Source organism: Pan paniscus, chromosome 18 (assembly GCF_029289425.2).
Source record: "Pan paniscus chromosome 18, NHGRI_mPanPan1-v2.0_pri, whole genome shotgun sequence".
NCBI classification, from domain to species: domain Eukaryota; kingdom Metazoa; phylum Chordata; class Mammalia; order Primates; family Hominidae; genus Pan; species Pan paniscus.
Genome location: NC_073267.2, coordinates 34657013 through 34676594, shown reverse-complemented (window position 1 = coordinate 34676594; position 19582 = coordinate 34657013). Strand labels below are relative to the sequence as shown.

The window sequence follows — 19582 nt, the reverse complement described above, 5'->3', positions numbered from 1 at the left end:
GAAGCAGACACACCACACAACACAGGTATCCAACTCCAAAGTGTTTAATCTCAATTCCAGAGGTCTAGGCCAGGCCAGGCACCTGAGGCTCTGGGCTGTTCTGCTTCTCTGGGCCCTACGCCCAGAACCTGGCCTTGGCTTCTCGCTCCCGGGTCTTTAGATCGTCATCTTGGAGTCCGGTTCCATGTTCTCACCGCTCCTCCACGACGACTCCTTCTGCTCAGCCTCCTCCCTTGCCAGTCTCAGGGAGGATCCTTCACAGCCAATTCATCCTTGGGTCCCCTTCCCAGGGGACGTCAACAGTCTAGGCAGGGACCCTTGCCCCCAACTCAATCCCCATCACCACAGCCAGCAAAGCCTCCGTCAGGGGCCCTGCCTCTTCACCTGCTGCCTCCACAAGCCCCACCAGGGCCAGACCCCGCTTCCTCGGGCACTGCTCTGACCCCAGTGTCCAGCGGGCACAGTGGGCAGCCAGCCGGGGCCGGCCCAGGCGGAACACCTCACCCACTGACTCCGGGCCACCCTGGGGTCCCAGGTGGATGCGGCCCACGGCCTCTTCCAGCTCCTCCTCCAGCCCAGGCAATAGGAAACGGCCAGCGGCCTCCAGTGCCTCCTCGGCCTCTGAACCCAGCAGGGGCTGGCCTGGTGGGGGCACGGGCCCCAGGGCAGCCCCACACCCCCGACAACCATGCAAATGATGCAGGACAGGCCAGGCTGCACCAGGCGACAGACCTCGCAGGGGCACCAGGTCCATCTGGGCTTCTGCAAAGCTGCCTGACAGCAGGGCCCGGAAGAAAGGGGAGGCGGTGGCTGAGGCCGCTCGCTGGGCAGGGAGCTGGAGGCCTGAGTCCAGCAGGAAGTGCAGGTCGGGAGCTGGGACAGGGGCTGGGCCCAGCAGAGGTTCATAGAGGCAAGGGGAGGGTGAGTCTAGGTCCATGGGGACTGCCTGTGGGACAGCTGGGCTCACAGTGGGAGACACCAGGTCTTGGAGGCAGGAAAGGGAGTCCGCGGCAAAGAAGAGGAAGAGCGGGTGTGGGGCCGGCCGGGTCAGCGCCGCAAGGAGGAGCCGGAGGCCACCCTGCTCCAGAAGCAGCCGGCGCCACAGAGAGGGCTTCCTACAGGGAAGAGAGGGCCTTTCAAAAGGTGGGCAACGGGCCTGGGAAACACAGCACTCCTCCCCCAACCCCACAAGGCACCCACTTCCCACTCACCGGCAGATGAAGGGCAGGGTCAGCGCGCAGGCCACTCGGTCCTCAGGGCTCCCAGAGAGCAGCAGGTGCGTGAGGGCCCCAACCCCAAAGGGCGACTCAGCCTGAACCGTCAGGTTCTGCAGTAGCCTCTCCCCTGTGAGTGGAAAGCTTGTCAGGCTGGGAGCTGGGGTCTAAGACAGGTGGGGTGAGTGAGACAGGGCTCTGGGCCCGTGAGATGAAGGAGGGTGAAACCTCTGGGTGAGAAATCAGGGCACTGAAGAGACAGTGCTGGGCTCGGGACGCTGGGAACCTGAGGTCCAGGACAAGGACAGAAGGTGGGACAGTCAGGGTGTAAGTCTGGGCCCCTGAAGTGTGGGCGGCAAGCCACCCAGGCGCCGAGGCAAGAGACGGAGGACACGAGCTGTTCCAGTATAATACAATATAAAACAAGAAGTTATACCAGATATAGATCTTAGAGATATATGAATATCATTAATCATTAGTTTGTAGTAATTACTCTTTATCCCAATATTATAATAATCCTCGTTCTACAATCATAACCTGGGAAAAACCAGGTCATAAAGAGACAGGAGCTGAGGGGACATAGTGAGGTGTGACCAGAAGACAAGAGTGCGAGCCTTCTGTTATGCCCGGACAGGGCCAGCAGAAGGGCTCCTTGGTCTAGTGGTAACGCCATGAAGCAGCCTGTGGTCAGGGCACAGCAGACAGGGCAGTCCCTGGCAGTGCTGGGGGTGATGGTGAGGCTGGGGTTCACAGGTCAGCGTGCTGGTGGGGAGCAGTCAGGACAGTGCTGAACCAATGGCAAAGCCAGGAAAGAAGCACAGACCAGCCCAGATCCTGGGCGCGGGGCTGCATCTAGAGTTAGGGTATCTGGGTCCCAGGGCTAGGGCAGAGGACACAGCAGAACTCTGCCTGTGGGCCCATGGAGGGACTGGAACGCCCTGCTCCCCACCCCACTCTGGTGACAGGTTGTCTGGAGGACGGGCTGGGGAGGACAGGTGAGTGGGAAGGTGAGGTTCTGGGCCCATGGAAGCCATGGGGGAGGATGGGGACTCACATGGGGGCAAGGAGACGGGTAGGTGTGGGAACTCACCCAGCTCTCGGTGCCGGCTGTGGAGAGTGGGCCGGGCACGTGGTGCCGGCCAATCGTCAGGCGCCACCCCCAGCACCAGCCAGGCCCGCAGCAGCGCCGCGCCATAGCTGCGCACAAAGGCCTCGAGGCAGGCAGGGTTGCAGGTGAGGCGTGACAGAATGCGCAGTGCACGTGGGCTGGGCGGGCCCGGTGCGCCGGTCACATAGGTCAGCAGGCCGTACAGCGCCGGGCCGGTCACAAGTGCCCCACTTGGGTCAGGGGCCTGGGAAAAGCGCGACAGCAGCAGCAGGGCTGGCCCTTCGCGTCCCCAAGGCTCCTCGATGGCGGCGGCGGGGCTGCGGCCTGGAGTGCGTTGGGTGCGTGGTGCCCGCAGCGAGGTCGGGGTGGGGGCGGGGCTGGCCGGCTCCATGGGCTCCGGCGGACACTGCTCAGGAGACCAGTCGGGGGAGATGTCATCAGGGCCTGTGGCATAGCCCTCGGAGATCAGCCACGACCTGTGGAGGGCAGAAAGGGAAGGAGACTGAACCCAGAGCCAAGGTTAAGGGGCAGAGTCCAAGAGGCGTGAGGCGTCTTTTTTTTTTTTTTTTTTTAAAGAAACGTGGTATCCCTCTATAGCCCAGGCTGGAATGCAGTTGTGGAATCCTAGCTCACTGCAGCCTTGAACTCCTGAGCTCAAGTGATCCTCCCACCTCAGCCTCCCAAGTAGCTGGCACTACAGCTGTGTGCCACCACACTCAGCTAATTTTTTAAATGTTTTGTAGAGATGGGTCTCGCTATGTCGCCCAGGCTGGTCTCGAACTCCTGTGCTCAAGCGATCCTCCTGCCTTGGCCTCCCAAGGTGCTAGGATTACAGGCGTGAGCCACTGCATGAGCTAAAAGCTGTCTTGGAGGGAGGTAAAGCCAGGGGAGAGGAGGAGGGCAGAGAAAGGGGAGAAACGGAAGTGAGAGGGGGATAGGACTAAAACCTCATTCAGTAATTACTGATGCCTGTCACGTGCCAAGCCGTTCTTTAGGTGCTGGGTAGAAGCACTGAACAAAGTGCCTGTCCCCCTGGAGTTTATGTTCCAGTGAGAAGAAGCAGACAAGAAGTAAGAGTACCATGAGTTATGTTAGTGTGGGGCTAGTGTAGAGTACAGGGGTCATGGAGAAAATAAAAAGGAAATAGGAAGCGCTGGGGGCTGGGCATGGTGGCTCACATCTGTAATCCCTACACTTTGGGAGGCTGAGCCGGGAGGGTCACTGGAAGCCAAGAGTTCAAGACCAGCCTGGGCAACAAAGCGAGATCCCCAACTCTAATGTTTAAAAAAAAATAAAGAGTCCCTCAGCTTTCCTGTGATGCTTCAGCTCATGAGTGATGGTAAGAGAGTAAGAACTTGGACTCCAGAGCCCACCATCTTAACCAGCGTATATCCCACCTCCCAGTGAACTTGTCTGGGGCCCAAAGTTCAAAGGTGCTGGCGTGGAACCAAGGTTAAAAGGTAGATCCAGCCAGTGCAGTGGCTCACGCCTGTAATCCCAGGACTTTGGGAGGCTGAGGCGGGCGGATCACCTGAGGTCAGGAGTTCGAGACCAGGCTGGCCAACATGGTGAAACCTTGTCTCTATTAAAAATACAAAAATTAGCTGGGAGTGGTGGCCGGCACCTGTAATCCCAGCTACTCGGGAGGCTGAGGCAGGAGAACTGCTTGAACCAAGGAGGTGGAGGTTGCAGTGAGTGGAGATGGCACCACTGCATTCCAGCCTAGGCGACAGAGTGAGACTCTGTCTCGAAAAAAAAAAAAGGTAGACCCAGGGGAGTGGAGTGTGTTAAATAGGAACTGGCAGGTGCTCGTGTGGGAATCAGGAGTCTGGGTTATAAAAGTCTTATTCAGACAGAATGGGGGTGGAGGTGGTGAAGAGGACCAAGACAGACACAAACCCCACATCACTGCACTGCTCACCCTCCCAAGCCCTGAGGCAGGGACTCACCTGAGGCTCCGGAAGCTTCCACCCTGTGCCCGCTCAGGGGTCCTCTCCTCAGGGAAGTCCCAGGAAGCAGCTTCTCTTCCCTCTTCTTCCTCCTCACCAGCCTCACCACACAGCTGCCCAGCCAGGAGAGGCACAAGTCCCAGAGCCTGCAGCCGGCCCAGGGCCCCAGTGTCATACAGAAACCCCACAAGGGCAGCCACAATACGAGGGTGCCATGCGCTTGCACGAGGGTCCCGCAGCAGGCCCATCAGTAGATCCAAGCCACCAGCATCCCGCAGTCGGGCCCGGTTGATGGCCTCACGACATAGGAGGCACACAGCCCGCACCAGGGGCTGCTGGGAGGTTGGGCTAGCTCCATTAGGATCCCGGCGCTGCCGGAGCTCATCTACCAGCACCTCCACGCCACCAGCATTGCCCAGTGCAGGCCGAATCAGGCCCTGGGCACACAGGTTGGCGAGGATCAGAATGGTTCCCTCACGTACTGCCCGCTTGGGGTGGGAAGCCAGGCTGACGAGTGGGCCCAATCCCCCACCCAGACTTAGCTGCTCAGCACAGGCCCGGGAGCAGCCTCGGCTGAGTTCCAGGAGGGCACGGACGAGGGCTAAGGTCAGTGCAGCATCTGGGGCAGTGGCCAGGAGCTCGGCCAGCGGGCGCACTGCTCCCTGCTGTGCCAAGGCCAGGCGGTGCTGGGGTGAGTCTGCCAGGTTACGGAGGGCACGCACCACGCTCTGTAGGCACTGCGAGTCCTGGCAGGCTGTCAGGCTCTCTACAAGCAGGGGAACAGCACCTGAGGGCAGGAAAGGGGAGCACAGAGGGTGAACAAGGACAGACACTCAAGCCTTTCTTCTGCCCCAAGCCCTAGCAGACCCCAACCTCACAGCCTCTCACCAGCACAGTGGATGTCCCCACAGCTCTCAGGTTCCATGGCTAAGTTCCCCAGGGCACGGGCCGTTCGGTTCTGGATGCTGTCTGTCTTCATGCACTGAAGAATGGTCACTGCAAGGACAGTTTGGGCTTGTGAGGGTTCTACCCCTTACTGTCTCTCACATCAATAACCTGGAGAATGTGGCCTGAGAGGGCCTGGAAGGCTTTCAGAAGAGGCTAATGGTCGGCAGGGCACCGTGGCTCAAGCCTGTAATCCTAGCACTTTGGGGGACCAAGGTGGGTGGGTCACTTGAGGTCAGGAGTTCAAGACCAGCCTGGCCAACGGGGCCAAACCCCATCTCTACTAAAAATACAAAAATTATCTGGGCATGGTGGTACACACCTGTAATCCCAGCTACCCAGGAGGCTGTGGCAGGAGAATTGCTTGAACCCAGGAGGCAGAGGTTGCAGTAAGCTGAGATCGTGTCACTGCACCCCAGCCTGGATGACAGAGCAAGACTCCATCTCAAAAAAATAAAAAGAAAGAGGCTAACACTCGGGCTGGGTCTGGAGGGGTACACAGGAAGGTATTTGCCAGAAGCACGGTGGATGGGGGTGTGAGAAGGCATTTCAGGTTTGGAAGCAGCCTTTCCAAAGGCCCAGAGGTAAGATACAGTGCCTGTGAAAGGCTTCAAATGTCAGGCCAAGGGGTCAGGACTTGAATGTGAAGGCACTGGGGGCCACACAACGGTTTTATGAAGGGGAGTGACATGATACAATCTGGCATCCATAGGGAGAATGCATTATGGGGAAAGAATAGGAAGGGGGGAGTCAAAAGGCTGTCATAATAGTCCAAGCATGAAAAGACAATAGCTTGAACCAACCCAGCTACTGGCATCACACAGCACAGAGATACCAGTCTCTGGGCACACAATGGAAGTAGGAAGACAGAGAAGCAGATAAATTCAGAAGATATTTAAGATGAAAAATAGTAGCTGAATGATGGGGGTTATTTAATAACCAAGGCTCTTGTCAAACATATACGGTCCAGATACATTTTATGTAAATTTTAAATATATTAATGCTTCCCTTTATCCGAAAAGTTAAGATGTCATCAAAACTAGCATAATTTCGTGGAAGGCAGGTAGTGACATGTAAACTGCTTTCACACATTGCCACTAGGAGGCACCAATTTAGCTGGTAAACAGAAAAGCTTATGTTTTGCTAGGATTTGTTCTTACTGTGCTGGTTTTAATTATTTTTATTTATTTTTTCCTACTTCCTAAGCGACTACTGATTTGTTTGGTTTTCTAAGATACGAGGTCTTGTTACGTTGCCCAGGCTGGAATGCAGTGGCTATTCACAGGCAGTCATTGTTCACTGCAGCCTCAACCTCCTAGGCTCAAGGGATCCTCCCGCCTCAGCCTCCCAAATAGCTGGAACTACAGGCGCGTACCACTGCACCCAGCTTATGCTAGTTTTTAATAACTTGAAATACGTATCATGCTTAGAATATTTGCATATTCGTGCTATATTTGTACTTCGTTTTCTCCCCACTCTGATTTTTTGAGGTAGCTATTATCGCCCCATTTTACAAGGAATCCTAGCCTCGGAGGGGTTAGGTGACTTTTGCAGATCTCCCTTTCTGAACCACTACACCTTCCAGCTCATCAGTGGGGCTTCAGAACCTTGCACAGGGCCGGACACATAGTGGGCACTGAATGTCTGCTATGAACATCATAACTGGACGATAAGAATCATCTGAAAAAGTCACCAAATAACTCTTTGGCCTCCGCTAGTCCAGCTTCGAAAGAAGTCCTCAACAACCAATTCCTAGATAATGGCTACAATTATCTGGTCTGGGAGGGCTCTCTCTCATCTATAGAGAGTGCAGTGACGTCACGGGGCACAACAGATTGAGAAACAGGAGCGATGCGCCATCACAAAGCACGTTATTCCGGGATAGGACACAAAGAACTCCAGACTGCCGGGTCCAGAGAGCAAGGGAGTTACAAACCTAATCTTTCTAGGAAACGGGGGCGGAGCACTTACCCAAAGGGAGTATGCCTCCGAGTCTGCGCACTTCGGTCCGGCACGCCCCTTCCGTACAGCAATCGGCTAGGATGCTGAGCGCCAAGTCCAGCGTCTTGCGCAGGCGCACTGGCGGCGTAGGACTAGACGACGACACAGCGGAGGGGGCGGGGCCCGACGCGGGGGCGGGGCTAGAAGCTGCCGACGCGGCCGACGAGGGGGCGGAGCCGGGGCCTGCCTGGGACGGGGCGGAACCCGCTGCAGCCGCTCGCCGTAGCAGCGCGAGTAGGGGGCGGAGCCCGCCGCGTGCCCGGAAGCGCTCGATTCCCCCCGCTGCCTTGATGTGGCGCGTGCGGAGGGCTAGGAGCGCGCGGCTCAGGGGTGTCTCGTTGGTCGCTGGGTCCTTTTCCCCACCCAGAGCCTCCCCGGCCGCCGCCGCGAGCTGCGCGAGGCAGAACGAGAGCGAGTCCGTGAGGGTTGGCTTCGCAGCCGCCATCTTGGCTCGGGCCTCGGACTCCGCCCCGCTTCTCGCCGCTGATCCCAGGGAGCGGAACTGGAAGACAGGGAAATCGTCGGGCACCGCCTCGCTGACGCTGTTTAGCGCCACCGCAGTGATGCAAGTCGGAAGTTGTAGTTCTCGACCCCGGAAGTCTGTCCTTGCACACGAGGCGCGGCGGTACCTTAATCGCAGCGCATCCTGGGACGTGCGGGCGGTGCATGAGGGAGATGTGGTCCGCGTCGAGCTTCTCACGCCTACCTCGGGAAGCACTGGAAACTCTTCCAGGGCCCTCCAGGTGGGCCGGGGCCTCCGAACAGCCAGGAAGTCCGACCACGGAGCCTTCGTGCCGTGCTCCGCCTCCGGCGTGCACTCGGCGGGGACCGCCTTTCCTCCTCTAGGCTCGCTTCGCTGCCCCCCAGCGGTGGTGCGGCCCGGCCTTGGGACGGACTCCGAGAACCCCGAGCCGGGCCGAAAGTGCGGGGTCCTGACCGCGCCGCAGACGGGGAGCCCTCGCTCGGTCAGAGGAAGAAGAGGGTTAAACCTACTGAGAACGTTCGCTGCCGCTTCCTAGAGTGACGGGCTTGTGGAATTTTCCGTTTCCGGAGCTGGACCCTGGTGTCCCGAGTGTCCTCCGCTCTGGACGTGCTCGTGAGCTCAGGAGCTGGCATCTAGGAAACGGGGAGTTCTTCACCCGCAGCGCAGTCGGCCGCGCCAGAAGAGGCGAGGGAGAATCCGGACGGGGCGGGGCGGCGGGGGAGCGGGACATTCGCATCCCGGGGAGCCCCCAGGTCACCCCTGGATTGCGAGGTGGCTCCGCCTGAGCAGCCCTTCCTGGTGTGGTCGGGGCAGCTGCCCGCCCGGAAAATGGTCAGGCTCTAGCCCTGGGGAGGAAGAAGCCTTTGCCAAGAGCAACCGTCTACAAGCCCCAAAACCTGCGAGTGCCGGAAATGTGGACTGACCACAGCCTGCCTCCCCGGCTTCATTCACCACCAAGGCAGCCCCTCTGGTGACAAGCCTTACCGTTGTCCGGGTTATGGCAGAAGCTTCCGATGTGGCTCTGATCTGGTTAAGCACCACTGGGTACACACCGGTGAAAAGCCGCACTCCTGCCCCGAGTGTGACCATCGCTTCGGCCCTATGCTTGTGCCTAGTGTGGTAAGACTTTCAGCGTCAGCTCCAACCTGATCCAGCACCAGCGCGCTCACACCGCTAAAAGCCTTACCGCTGAGGGGACTGCGGCAAGAGTCTCAGCCTTGGCTCCAACCTGTTGCAGCACCTGCGCTCCACATGGGTGAGAAGGCCTCTAAGTGCCTTGTTTGTAGTAAGAGTTTTGTGCACAGTTGCAATCTGCTGCGGCACCAGCACAGTCACAAAGTCCGGAAACCTGATGCTTGGTGGTGAGTGTGGCCAGACCTTCGGCCACAGCTCCCACCTACCCATCCACTAGGCGGCCCACAGCAGCGAGAACCCCTGCGTCTGCCTGCAGTGTGGCAGGGCCCTAGCGCAAAGCTCCAACCTGGGCCAGCACCAGAGGACGCACTAGGGCGGCAGCCTCTGCAAATAGCCCTGGCTTCAATTTTAGCTGAAACTTCAGCTCTGACTTTGGTTCGGACTTCAAGGAAATGGAAGGAACCAGGATCTCTAAGCAGACCCCCTTCTGCTCCCTTAGGGCTGTTGAGTTTAGAGCTAATGATGGGATTCGGTTGGGGCGAGGGGGTCTCCACATCTTTTTGCCCAACCCTTTGCTAAGTCAAGGAACTCCAGTCTGGGCTGGGCATGGTGGCTCATGCCTGTAATCCCAGCACTTTGGGAGGCCAAGGTTAGCGGATCACTGGAGGCCAGGAGTTCGAGACCAGCCTGGCCAACATATTGAAACCCTGTCTCTACTTAAAAAAAAAATGCTAGCCGTGTTGGCTCTCGCCTGTAATCCCAGCTACTCGGGAGGCTGAGGCAGGAGACTCACTTGAACCCCGGGAGGCGGAGGCTGCAGTGAGCGAAGATCGTGCCACTGCACTCCAGCCTGGGCGACAGAGAGTGTCTCAAAAAAATAACACATTTAAAATTTGTTTTTAACAAAGGAGCCCCAGTCTGGAAGAATCAGAACACTAGATCTGTGATCACTGCCTTCAAAGAGCCCAGTCAGCTGAGAGGGCTTAGGTTTGTTCTTTGAAGTTACAAAGACAGAACGTCGACCAGCTAAAGGGAGAGTTTTGGAATGGCGGGAGCTATCCAGCGTGGACCCAGCTGCCTGCAGATCTGGCAGTAGCTGACACAGTCCCTTCACAGGCCTAGGGAGTGATGGGGTTAATCACACCTAGAACAACAGCTACCTCTTCCCAGAGGAATGGGACCAGAAATCAGGCAAGCCCCTGTGAGGAGTTCCATGGCAGCACGCAGGCGGGGCATTCCTAACCTCCAGAGGGAACCATGAGGGATCCTGTGTTCTGGCAGATGGGCCAGAGAATTTGAACTTGGGACCATTGTGTGAGCCCTGGGTGTGTGAGCCCTTCAAAAGTCCTCTCAGCACGTGAGAACTATCATTATGGGTGATGCTAGGGTGGTGGGGGCCCCAGAACAGACCTGTATGTTGAGTTCAGGGGTTGCTTTGTTGCATTTCTGGGCAGGGGCAAGAGGCCCAGGATTTGTCATCTGCCCCTTCCCCTGCCTTATCCCCTTCCCTTCCAAGTTCCCCAGGCTCCTTTTCTGCCACTCTGTCAAGAGAGGGAAGAGTGGCGAAGAGTCCTTTGTGCCTGGACATTGGGGACTGAACATGGCCCTTTTGCCTGGGCATTGCCCAAACATATATTTCTACTGGCAAAACTTTGTGTATGTGGGAGCCAAGGGTAGGCTTCCCAAAGCACCTGCCTGTGCTCAGAGTAGACACCAAGCTCTGAGGCCCTTCCCTTCCCTGCTGGGGGAGGGAGTTGTCTGTTTCAAGGACCTAATGTCCACCCCTTGTGGGACAGTCCTACCATCAGTCCAGGCATCTGGTCTGCTGCCCCCCAATTTTACCATCTTTTTTTTTTTTTTTTTTTTTTGAGACAGAGTCTCACTCTGTTGCCCAGGCTGGAGTGCAGTGGCACGATCTCAGCTCACTGCAACCTCCGCCTCCTGGGTTAAAGTGATTCTCCTGCCTCAGCCTCCCGAGTAGCTGGGACCACAGGCTTGCGTCACGACGCCAGCCAGTGTTAGTATTTTTAGTAGAGGGTTTCACCAACCCTCTACTAAAGACCAGCCTCTAGTTGGTCAGGCTGGTCTCGAACTCCTGACCTCAAGTGATCCACCCGCCTCAGCCCCCCAAAGTGCTAGGATTACAGGCATGAGCCACCATGCCCGGCAATTTTGCCATCTTTTATCAGGCCTTCTGTGTCGAGGACGCTACCCACATAGAGTAGAAGCTAAAGGGAAGGGATGTGAAGTGACCTCACCCTCAGCTTCTAGCTCATGGTGTCAAGGCTTGTGTGACCTTAGACACGTCTGCCTCTTCTGAGCCTGTTTCTTCATCTGTAAAACAGGGATGGGAGGTTGTGGTAAAGATTCCACAGCAACACTGCACACGCATGAAGTACCTGGGCCAGGGATGACTCGGCAGACCTCAGTTTCCCTCTGCCTCCTGCCTAGAGCTGTTAGCAAGCATCCATCATGCAGCTCACACAAGAGCTCCCCCCGGAGGTTACAGAAATGAAGGCAGCAGCCCCAGTCCTTGGGTAGCCTGTTGCCCCTTGAAGGAAACAGACTCAATATCAGCAACACAGAGTGAATGACGCCAGGGTGGCGAACGGGCCTTTCCTGGAGCAAATGTGGGAGGCTTCATGGAGATGACGTGTAATGAACAGCACTCATCTCAGGCTGGGAGCAGCACATACCCTCGGCAGGGAGTCAGTGATGAGGTATGGGGTTCTTGACATCTTCCTCACCCAGGACCCTTCAGAGAGTACGAGCCAGGGTTTGAGTGAAGGGCCTGAGCCCAGCACATGCATGGTAGGCACTCAAAGAATAATTGTCATGATCAGGTCCTTTTTACACTGCTTACTAGTGGCCTTTAAGCCTCAGTTTCCTCAGAGTTGCCTTGAGTGAGTGTCAAGTGTTGTAGACCTCTGCAAAATTCATAACTGCTTAAGAATATTAGGTATGCGTAGAGTAGGCTTGGAAGAAGGATTGGTTTGCAGAATCCCTTTCAGAGACCCGTAATCTAATTTCTCACATTAGGGCAAATACTCCTGGGACCCCTCTCCTCTCCAATTGCATAAAACAGGTTCTGACCAGAACAGGGAGGCAGGCCAGACCTCAGAAGCAGAGGGACGGGCTTAATCTAACAGGATTTTATCCCATGTCCTGCATCCACTGTACCCTGTGCTGGGTTTAGAAGTAGCTTCACTGTCCAAGCTTGTGACCCAGTGCCCAAGCCCGAGATGGGAAACACATTTGTTTTGGCTGTGTGTGTGTGTGTGTGTGTTTTCAAACAAGCCAAGATTTTTACTTTTTGAGGTTCCATTTTGTTGCCCAGGCTGGTCTCTGAAACTTCCAGGCTCAAGCGATCCCCCTGCCTCAGCCTCCCAAAATGCTGGAATTACAGGTGTGAGCTACCATGCCCATTTATTTATTTATTTATTTATTTTTGAGACAGAATCTCACTCTGTCATCCAGGCTGGAGTGCAGTGGTGCAATTGTGGCTCACTGTAGCCTCAACCTCCTGGGCTCAAGAGATCCTCCCACTTTAACCTCCCAAGGAGCTGGGACTACAGGCATACACCACCACACCTGGCTAATTTTTTGATTTTTAAAAAATGTTTTGTAGAGACGGGGTCTCACTGTGTTGCCCAGGCTGGTCTTGAACTTCTGAGTTCAAGTGTTCCTCTGGTCTCAGCCTCCCAAAATGCTGGGATTACAGATGTGAGCCACCTAACCTGGTCTTTTTATTTTTTTAAAGAGCCAACATTTAAATAAGGAGATTTCACATCACAGTCGATTTCTGGGGCTTGGTTTGTTGTTGTTGTTGTTTTTAATTGAGACAGGATCTTGCCAGGTTGCAGACTGGTCTTGAACTCCTAGGCTCAAATGATCCCCTCCTGGCCGGGCGTGGTGGCTCACGCCTGTAATCCCAGCACTTTGGGAGGCCTAGGTGGGCGGATCACGAGGTCAGGAGATCGAGACCTTCCTGGCTAACAAGGTGAAATCCTGTCTCTACTAAAAATACAAAAAATTAGCTGGATATGGTGGCAGGCGCCTATATAGTTCCAGCTACTCAAGAGGCTGAGGCAAGAGAATGGCGTGAACCCAGGAGGCAGAGCTTGCAGTGGGCGGAGATCCTGTCACTGCAATCCAGCCTGGGTGACAGAGCAAGACTCCGTTTCAAAAAAAAAAAAGAAAAGATCCCCTGCCCCGGCCCTTCCCTCCCCCACCCACCTCGGTTTCCGAAAGTGGTAGGATTACAGGCGTCAGTCACCACACCCGGCCTGCTTTATTATTTATATCAGAAGATGCTGCAACATTGGATCTTTATGGCAGCAGTTTGTTGAGTAGTGGCTGTCCTGGACATAGGCTCAGGGACACTCCCTCTTGCATCCCTGACTCAGCACGTTTCATATGTGTTACTTGCCTGTCCCCTGCAGAAAAGTACTTGAGGTTACAGTCTCCATCCCACCCCACTGTGGGTGAGAAGGACCTTTCCATGCAGTGAAGGCACTTTTCCCCTTTCCTTCACCCCTTCCTGTTCCCTACTCTGCCATTTTCCTTCTTCTCCCCCAGAACTCCTCTGTGAAATACCTGGCCTCCTTCCCTGAGCCTCCCTGTCTCCCTGCCACCCCATCTCCACTCTGTGCTATGACATCACCCCATAATTTGAAGCTCCTTTCCCTATCTGAAGGGAGGCAGAGACAGAGTGCACAGGCTCAACTAGGCAAGGCAGACTCTTGCATGCCTGGGTCAGAGGTCAGGGTCTCTGGCACACATTCCTCCCAGAGCAACTGTAGGAAGCAAGCCAGTACAGAGGTACTCTAAGCGCTAGACAGGAGGGGGTAGGAGTCGGTAACATCGTCTCCTCTGGGCTGGCCCTGCTTCTGCTTAGCTCTGGGCATAAGACTGACTCCAGTACAGTCACAGTTATGTCTCTGAGCTCACCCAGTCCTGGGTTCCAGGTTCCCAGCTCTGAGCCTGGCAAGACACACACAGGCTGGTGCTGTGGGATGTCTTGGTACGGTGGCTCACGCCTGTATTCCCAGCGCTTTGGGAGGCAGAGGTGGGCAGATCACCTGAGGTCAGGAGTTCGAGACCAGCCTGCCCAACATGGTGAAACCCTGTCTCTACCAAAAATACCTGGATGCTCAGCTGTGGTGAGGCAGGCGGTTTTGGAGGGGTACTTGGGATGCTGGAGGAGTGCCCCCCATCCCAGGCCAGATTCCCTCCTTCCCTCCCTTCCCTGGACATCCCCATAGGCATTCTCCAGGAGGATAGAGACTGTTGTCTGCACTGTCCCTGCTAAGTCCCCAGCATCCCACATGGGGCAAGCATAGAGAGCCACGAGAAAGGCCCCCACACTGCCGAGGTGATCGGCAGCTTCTCTTTCCTGGGATCTGGGTCCCTTTCCCAAAGGAGTGGAGGAAGAGGGGGAGGCTGTCCCAGGAAGGGCTGAGGAGGGGAGGCTGGCTCAGGGCAGACCTGCCTACCTTCTACCCCAGCGCAGCTGCAAGGCTGAAGGCCCCAGGGCTATTCACCCATGGGCGCAGGTGAATCCCTAGCCAGGGACAGAGACCAGGGGTCCATTTGGGAACAGGATGGTGATGGGAAAGGGAATGGCTGGCAGATCCAAGACCTGCAAAAAGGAGGTCAGGGATTCAATTCTGAGAAAGAGTCATGTAAAGTGACTCCAAATGCTAATGGAGCCAAGAAACCAAAGAAGGCAGACAATCCAGTTTGCTGGTATTGGGTGATTTATTAGGAAAACTTACAGGCAGAAGCATGGTCTACCTGCGAAACGGAGGTCTCTGCACTGCAAGGCCCCAGACCCAGGGCTTATATCGTGGGGAAAAAGTATGCATGCTCTGGAAGGAATGTACAGGTTGTTGTGGGTGTCACAGCATCTGATTTCTGGAATAGCACAAGGGTTGTTTTGGAGGAAACTTAGAGTGAAGAGGTGTTTCCTCTTCCCATGAGGGCCGGGCACGGTGGCTCACGCCTGTATTCCCAGTGCTTTGGGAGGCCGAGGTAGGCAGATCACCTGAGGTCAGGAGTTCGAGACCAGGCTGCCCAACGTGGTGAAACCCTGTCTCCACCAAAAATATAAAAATTAGCCAGGCATGGTGGCACGTGCCTGTAATCCCAGCTACTTGGGAGGTTGAGGCAGGAAAATTGCTTGAACCCAGGAGGTGGAGGTTTCAGTGAGCCAAGATCGTGCCACTGCACCCCAGTTTGGATGAAAGAGTGAGACTCCGTTTCAAAAAAAAAAAAAAAACAAAACCAAAAAACAAAAAAACACATCAGCTTGACATTTTGGAGGCATTCCCAGACTCAGGGTTAGTCAGCAGATTAGCATTTAAAAGAAAGTCTTGTCCCTACAGATTCCCTGACCTCAGCTACCCATGAAGGGTGGGAAGAGGAGTCCTTAGCAAGAAGTCCAGGAAGTTGACAACCTCCTCAGACCTGATAGGACACTCCCCTCTCCACCCTGCCTCCTGACTGATTTAATCTCAGGGGTGTGAGGACCTCTGAGATAGGCCCCAGGAGTCTCACCCGCACCACTTATGTCTCAGGGCTAACCAGAGACTCCCTGAAACAGATCCTAGAGGATTCCCAAGTGATAGGATAAATAGAGAGGTACTGAGACTTCCTGGCGTGGGTGACCTCTCCCAGGCTGGCCAACCTCCCCCATTCAGAAATTTGCTGAGCACCAGGAGTGAATGAAGTGCCCCTAGGAGTTGAAGAAGCAGAGATTTCCAGGTCCATGCACCAAAGCTCATGCGCTCAATTCTCAGGAAAGGCCTCACTCAGTTAAAAAATTTTGTATCATGAAAGGGTAAATGAATTAATTAGTGAATCTGGTTTCTAAGCCAATGGCTTACTAGAAATATTATAGTAAATCAGAAAAAAAAAAAAAAAAAAGGTGGTGTCTCACACCTATAATCCCAGCACTTTGAGAGGCTGAGGTGGGAGGATGTTTTGAGCCCAGGAGTTGGAGACTAGCCTGGGCAACATAGCAAACCCCATCTCTAGAAAAAATTAAAAAACCAGCCAGGTGTGGTGATGTTCACTGTAGTCCCAGCTATTCAGGAGGCTGAGGCAGGAGGACCGCTTGAGCCCAGGAATTTGAGACTGCAGTGAGCTAGGATTGTGCCACTGCACCCCAGCCTGGGCAACAGAGTGAGACCCTGTCTCTAAAAAAATAATTTTTTTTAAAGAGAATTCTTCAAAGGAGATCCGCTCTTCCTTTCCTACACCCATTCCCTTTCCTCCCTTTCCTGAACAATGCTGTCTTACAGCCTCTAGGGGCAGGCAGAGCCAAAGAGGCCTCTGCCGGGTGTGGGGAGTGAGACGCAGCAAGCCAGAGCATGCATCAGAGCTCCAGCAGGTGGGGGAGGGTGTCCACACGAGAGGGTGGCCTGGCTTGGCGTGGCAGAACCTGATAGGATTAGGAAGGCATCAGCCACGGGAAGGAGATGGCGAGAGAGATAAGAAACTGCTTCCACCAGCTATTGGTCAAATAAGTACACATTTGAAAGATAACAGCCAGGTTTCTCAGTGTCAGAGAAAACCGAGACACAGCTCGGGAAAGGGAGAGAATGTGGGTGGCCCTTGTGGTGTCGAATTGGAACTGGAGGTATAGGAGTAGACTCAGGATTTTCAGAAAGTGTTTAGATAGACATAGAAATTAGTATGGGTGTGTATATGTGTATGTGCATGCAGATGTGTGTAAATGTCCATATATTCCCTAGCTCTGGAAAGCCCTGGAGCAGTGCCATCCCAATAACAAAAAGCTTTTTATGGTTTTTTGAGATAGGGTCTCTCCCTCACCCAGGCTGGGGTGCAGTGGTGCGACCACAGCCCACTGCAGCCTCAACCTCCTGGGCTCAGGTGATCCTCCTGTGTCAGCCTCTCAAGTAGCTGGGACTACAGGCATATGCCACCACACCCAGCTAATTTTTAAATTTTTTTTTTTTGTAGGGACGGGTCTTGCTACGTTGCCCAGGATGGTCCTGAACTCCTGGGCTCAAGCAATCCTCCCACCTCAGTTTCCCAAAGTACTGGGACTACAGGTGTAACAAACAGTTTTAAGGTAATCAGAATCAAGAAATGATTGAGGTGATGCTCTGGAATAATGGGGACTAGAGAGTCGTGACAACTAAATGCAATGTGTGGTGTGGTAGCATTTTTCTGGGCTGTAGTCCCTAGATGGGTAGAGAAGAAAGCCCCAGAGAGGGTGAAGAGGTGGGGATGTGGAAGACGTCAGAGAGAGCACAGGGCAGAGCGCAGAGAACTGCATCCACAGGCCTTGCCATGCCCCCAGCATGGCTACACCACACCAGCAGATGCCTTCGCTTCCCAGCAGTGGACACAGGTCACTGGATCCTCACAAATGAGCAGCCAGGAGAATGTTTGCAGCCTGGAGATTCGGGGCTTTGTCAGCACCTTGGGAAGGTTTTGTTCTTGGGTTTTGGGTTTTTGGTTTTTGGATTTTTTTGGTAACAATATTGCTATATTTATTCTGCTACAGTACACTTTTAAATTGCTTCAACATTTTCCCCTCAAAATAAAAAAGAACAACAACAAAAAAAAATTCCAAACCTTAGAATTGAAATATTTGGCCCTTTCTCTCTCTCTTTTTTTTTTTTTGAGACGGAATCTCGCTCTGTCACGTAGGCTGGAGAGCAGTGGCGCGATCTCAGCTCACTGCAACTTCTACCTCCTGGGATCAAGCGATTCTCCTGCCTTACCCTCCTGAGTAGCTGGGACCACAGGCGCATGCCACCATACCAGGCTAGTTGTTTTTTTGTTTTGTTTTGTTTTGTTTTTTTGGTATTTTTAGTAGAGACGGGGTTTCACCGTGTTAGCCAGGATGGTCTCGATCTCCTGACCTCGTGATCCGCCTGCCTCGGCCTCCCAAAGTGCTGGGATTACAGGTGTGAGCCACTGCACCTGGCCTTGGCCCTTTCTCTTTTTATTTCCTCGCAGTTCTCTCCCTTTTTTTAAAAAAAAAAATAATAAATTGAATTTATAAATAGAGGCAAGGTCTTGTTATGTTGCCCAGGCTGGTCTCGAACTCCTAGGCTCGAGGGATCCTCCCACCTTGGCCTCTCAAAGTGCTGGATTACATGTGTGAGCCACCCCACCTGGCCCCAGCTCTCTTAATTGCCAGCACTCCTCTTGGAAGTCCCTCATCTTGATTACCTTATTTAAGGTCACCTCCTCACAGGCCCTATCTTTTTTTTTTTTTTTTTTTTTTTGAGAGGGAGTTTCGTTGCTTTTGCCCAGGCTGCAGTGCAATGGCGTGGTCTCGGCTCACTGCAACATCCATCTCCTGGGTTCAAGCCATTCGCCTGCCTCAGCCTCCCAAGTAGCTGAGATTACAGACATCTGCCCCCACACCTGGCTAATTTTTTGGAATTTTTAGTAGAGACGGTGTTTCACCTTGTTGGCCAGGCTGGTCTTGAACTCCTGACCTCAGGTGATCTGCTTGCCTTGACCTCCCAAAGTTCAGGGATTACAGGCGTGAGGCGCCATGCCCAGCCAGGCCCTGTCTTCAAATACAGTCACACTGGGGGTTAAACAATGTATAAATTTGGGGGCGATACAAACATTCAGTCCATAACACCCCCTATACCCCAACCCTAGGCAACCACTAATCTACATCTTATCTCTACAGATGACCTATTCTGGACATGTCATATAAATGGAATCATACAATGTGTGGTCATTCGTGTCTGGCTTCTTTCATATAGCATAATGTTATCAAGGTTCATCCACACTGTAGTATCTCATTTCTTTTTATTAGGAATAATACAGTTTCACTTTATGGATTGCTGTGGTTTGAACCTGTCCCCTAAAGTTCATGTGTTGGAAACTTAACCTCCAATTCAACTGGTGAGAGGTGGGAACTTTAAGAAGTGATTAGGTTATGTGGGCTCTTCCCTCATGAATGGATTAATGGCATTATTGCATGAGTAGGTTAGTTATCAAGGGAGTGGACAGCTGATAGATAAATGGATGGGTTCTGCCCCCACCCCACCCCCTCTCTTGCTCTGTCTTGCCCTTCCGCTTTCTGCTGTGGGATGAGGCAGAAAGAAGGCCCTCACCAGATGCAGGGCCCTTGACCTTCGACTTCCCAACCTCTAGAACTGAAAGAAAGATATTTCTATTCTTTATAAATTATCCAGCCTTAGGCATTCTACGATGCAGCACAAAACAGACTAAGACATGGATATGCCACTTTCATTTCTTCAATCATCAGTTGACGGACATTTGGGTTGTTTCCACTCGGGCTATTATGAATAATGCTGCTATGAATATTCACGTACAAGGTTTTTGTGGAATATGCTTTTATTTCTTTTGGTTACATATCTAGAAGGGAAATTGCTGGATCATATAACTCTATGTTTAAACATCTGAGGAACTGCCAGACCATTTTCCAAAGTTAATGAATGATTTTACGTTCCAACCAGCCATGTGTGAGGGTTCCAGTCTCTCCACATTCTCACAAAAACTTGTTAATTAACTGTCTTTTCAGCTTTTTTTTTTTTGAGTCGGAATCTCACTCTGTCACCAGGCTGGAGTGCAGTGGTGTGATCTCAGCTCACTGCAACCTACGCCTCCCAGGTTCAAGTGATTCTCCTGCCTCAGCCTCCCAAGTGACTGGGATTATAGGCGCCTGTCACCACGCCCAGCAAATGTTTGTATTTTTAGTAGAGACAGGGTTTCACCAAGTTGG

General features: G+C 53.8%; 1 protein-coding gene across 3 annotated transcripts; it reads right to left on the bottom strand.

Moving 5' to 3' along the window:
* Positions 1 to 28: 28 nt before the first annotated feature.
* On the bottom strand, positions 29 to 19582 carry ARMC5 (armadillo repeat containing 5). 3 transcript variants are annotated; one of them, XM_034940006.4, is made up of 8 exons: positions 8686 to 8790; positions 8211 to 8333; positions 7188 to 7719; positions 5160 to 5267; positions 4272 to 5058; positions 2305 to 2798; positions 1212 to 1344; positions 29 to 1115 (listed from the first exon to the last, which is right to left on the bottom strand). In XM_034940006.4, exons 1-8 carry the CDS (start codon positions 8788 to 8790, stop codon positions 305 to 307), a joined length of 3093 nt encoding a protein of 1030 aa, XP_034795897.1. In that variant the 3' UTR covers positions 29 to 304. The 3 variants fall into 3 exon arrangements, with proteins under 3 accessions (XP_034795897.1, XP_034795895.1, XP_034795896.1); XM_034940004.4 differs by having other exon boundaries at positions 29 to 1133; positions 7847 to 19582; XM_034940005.4 differs by having other exon boundaries at positions 7847 to 19582.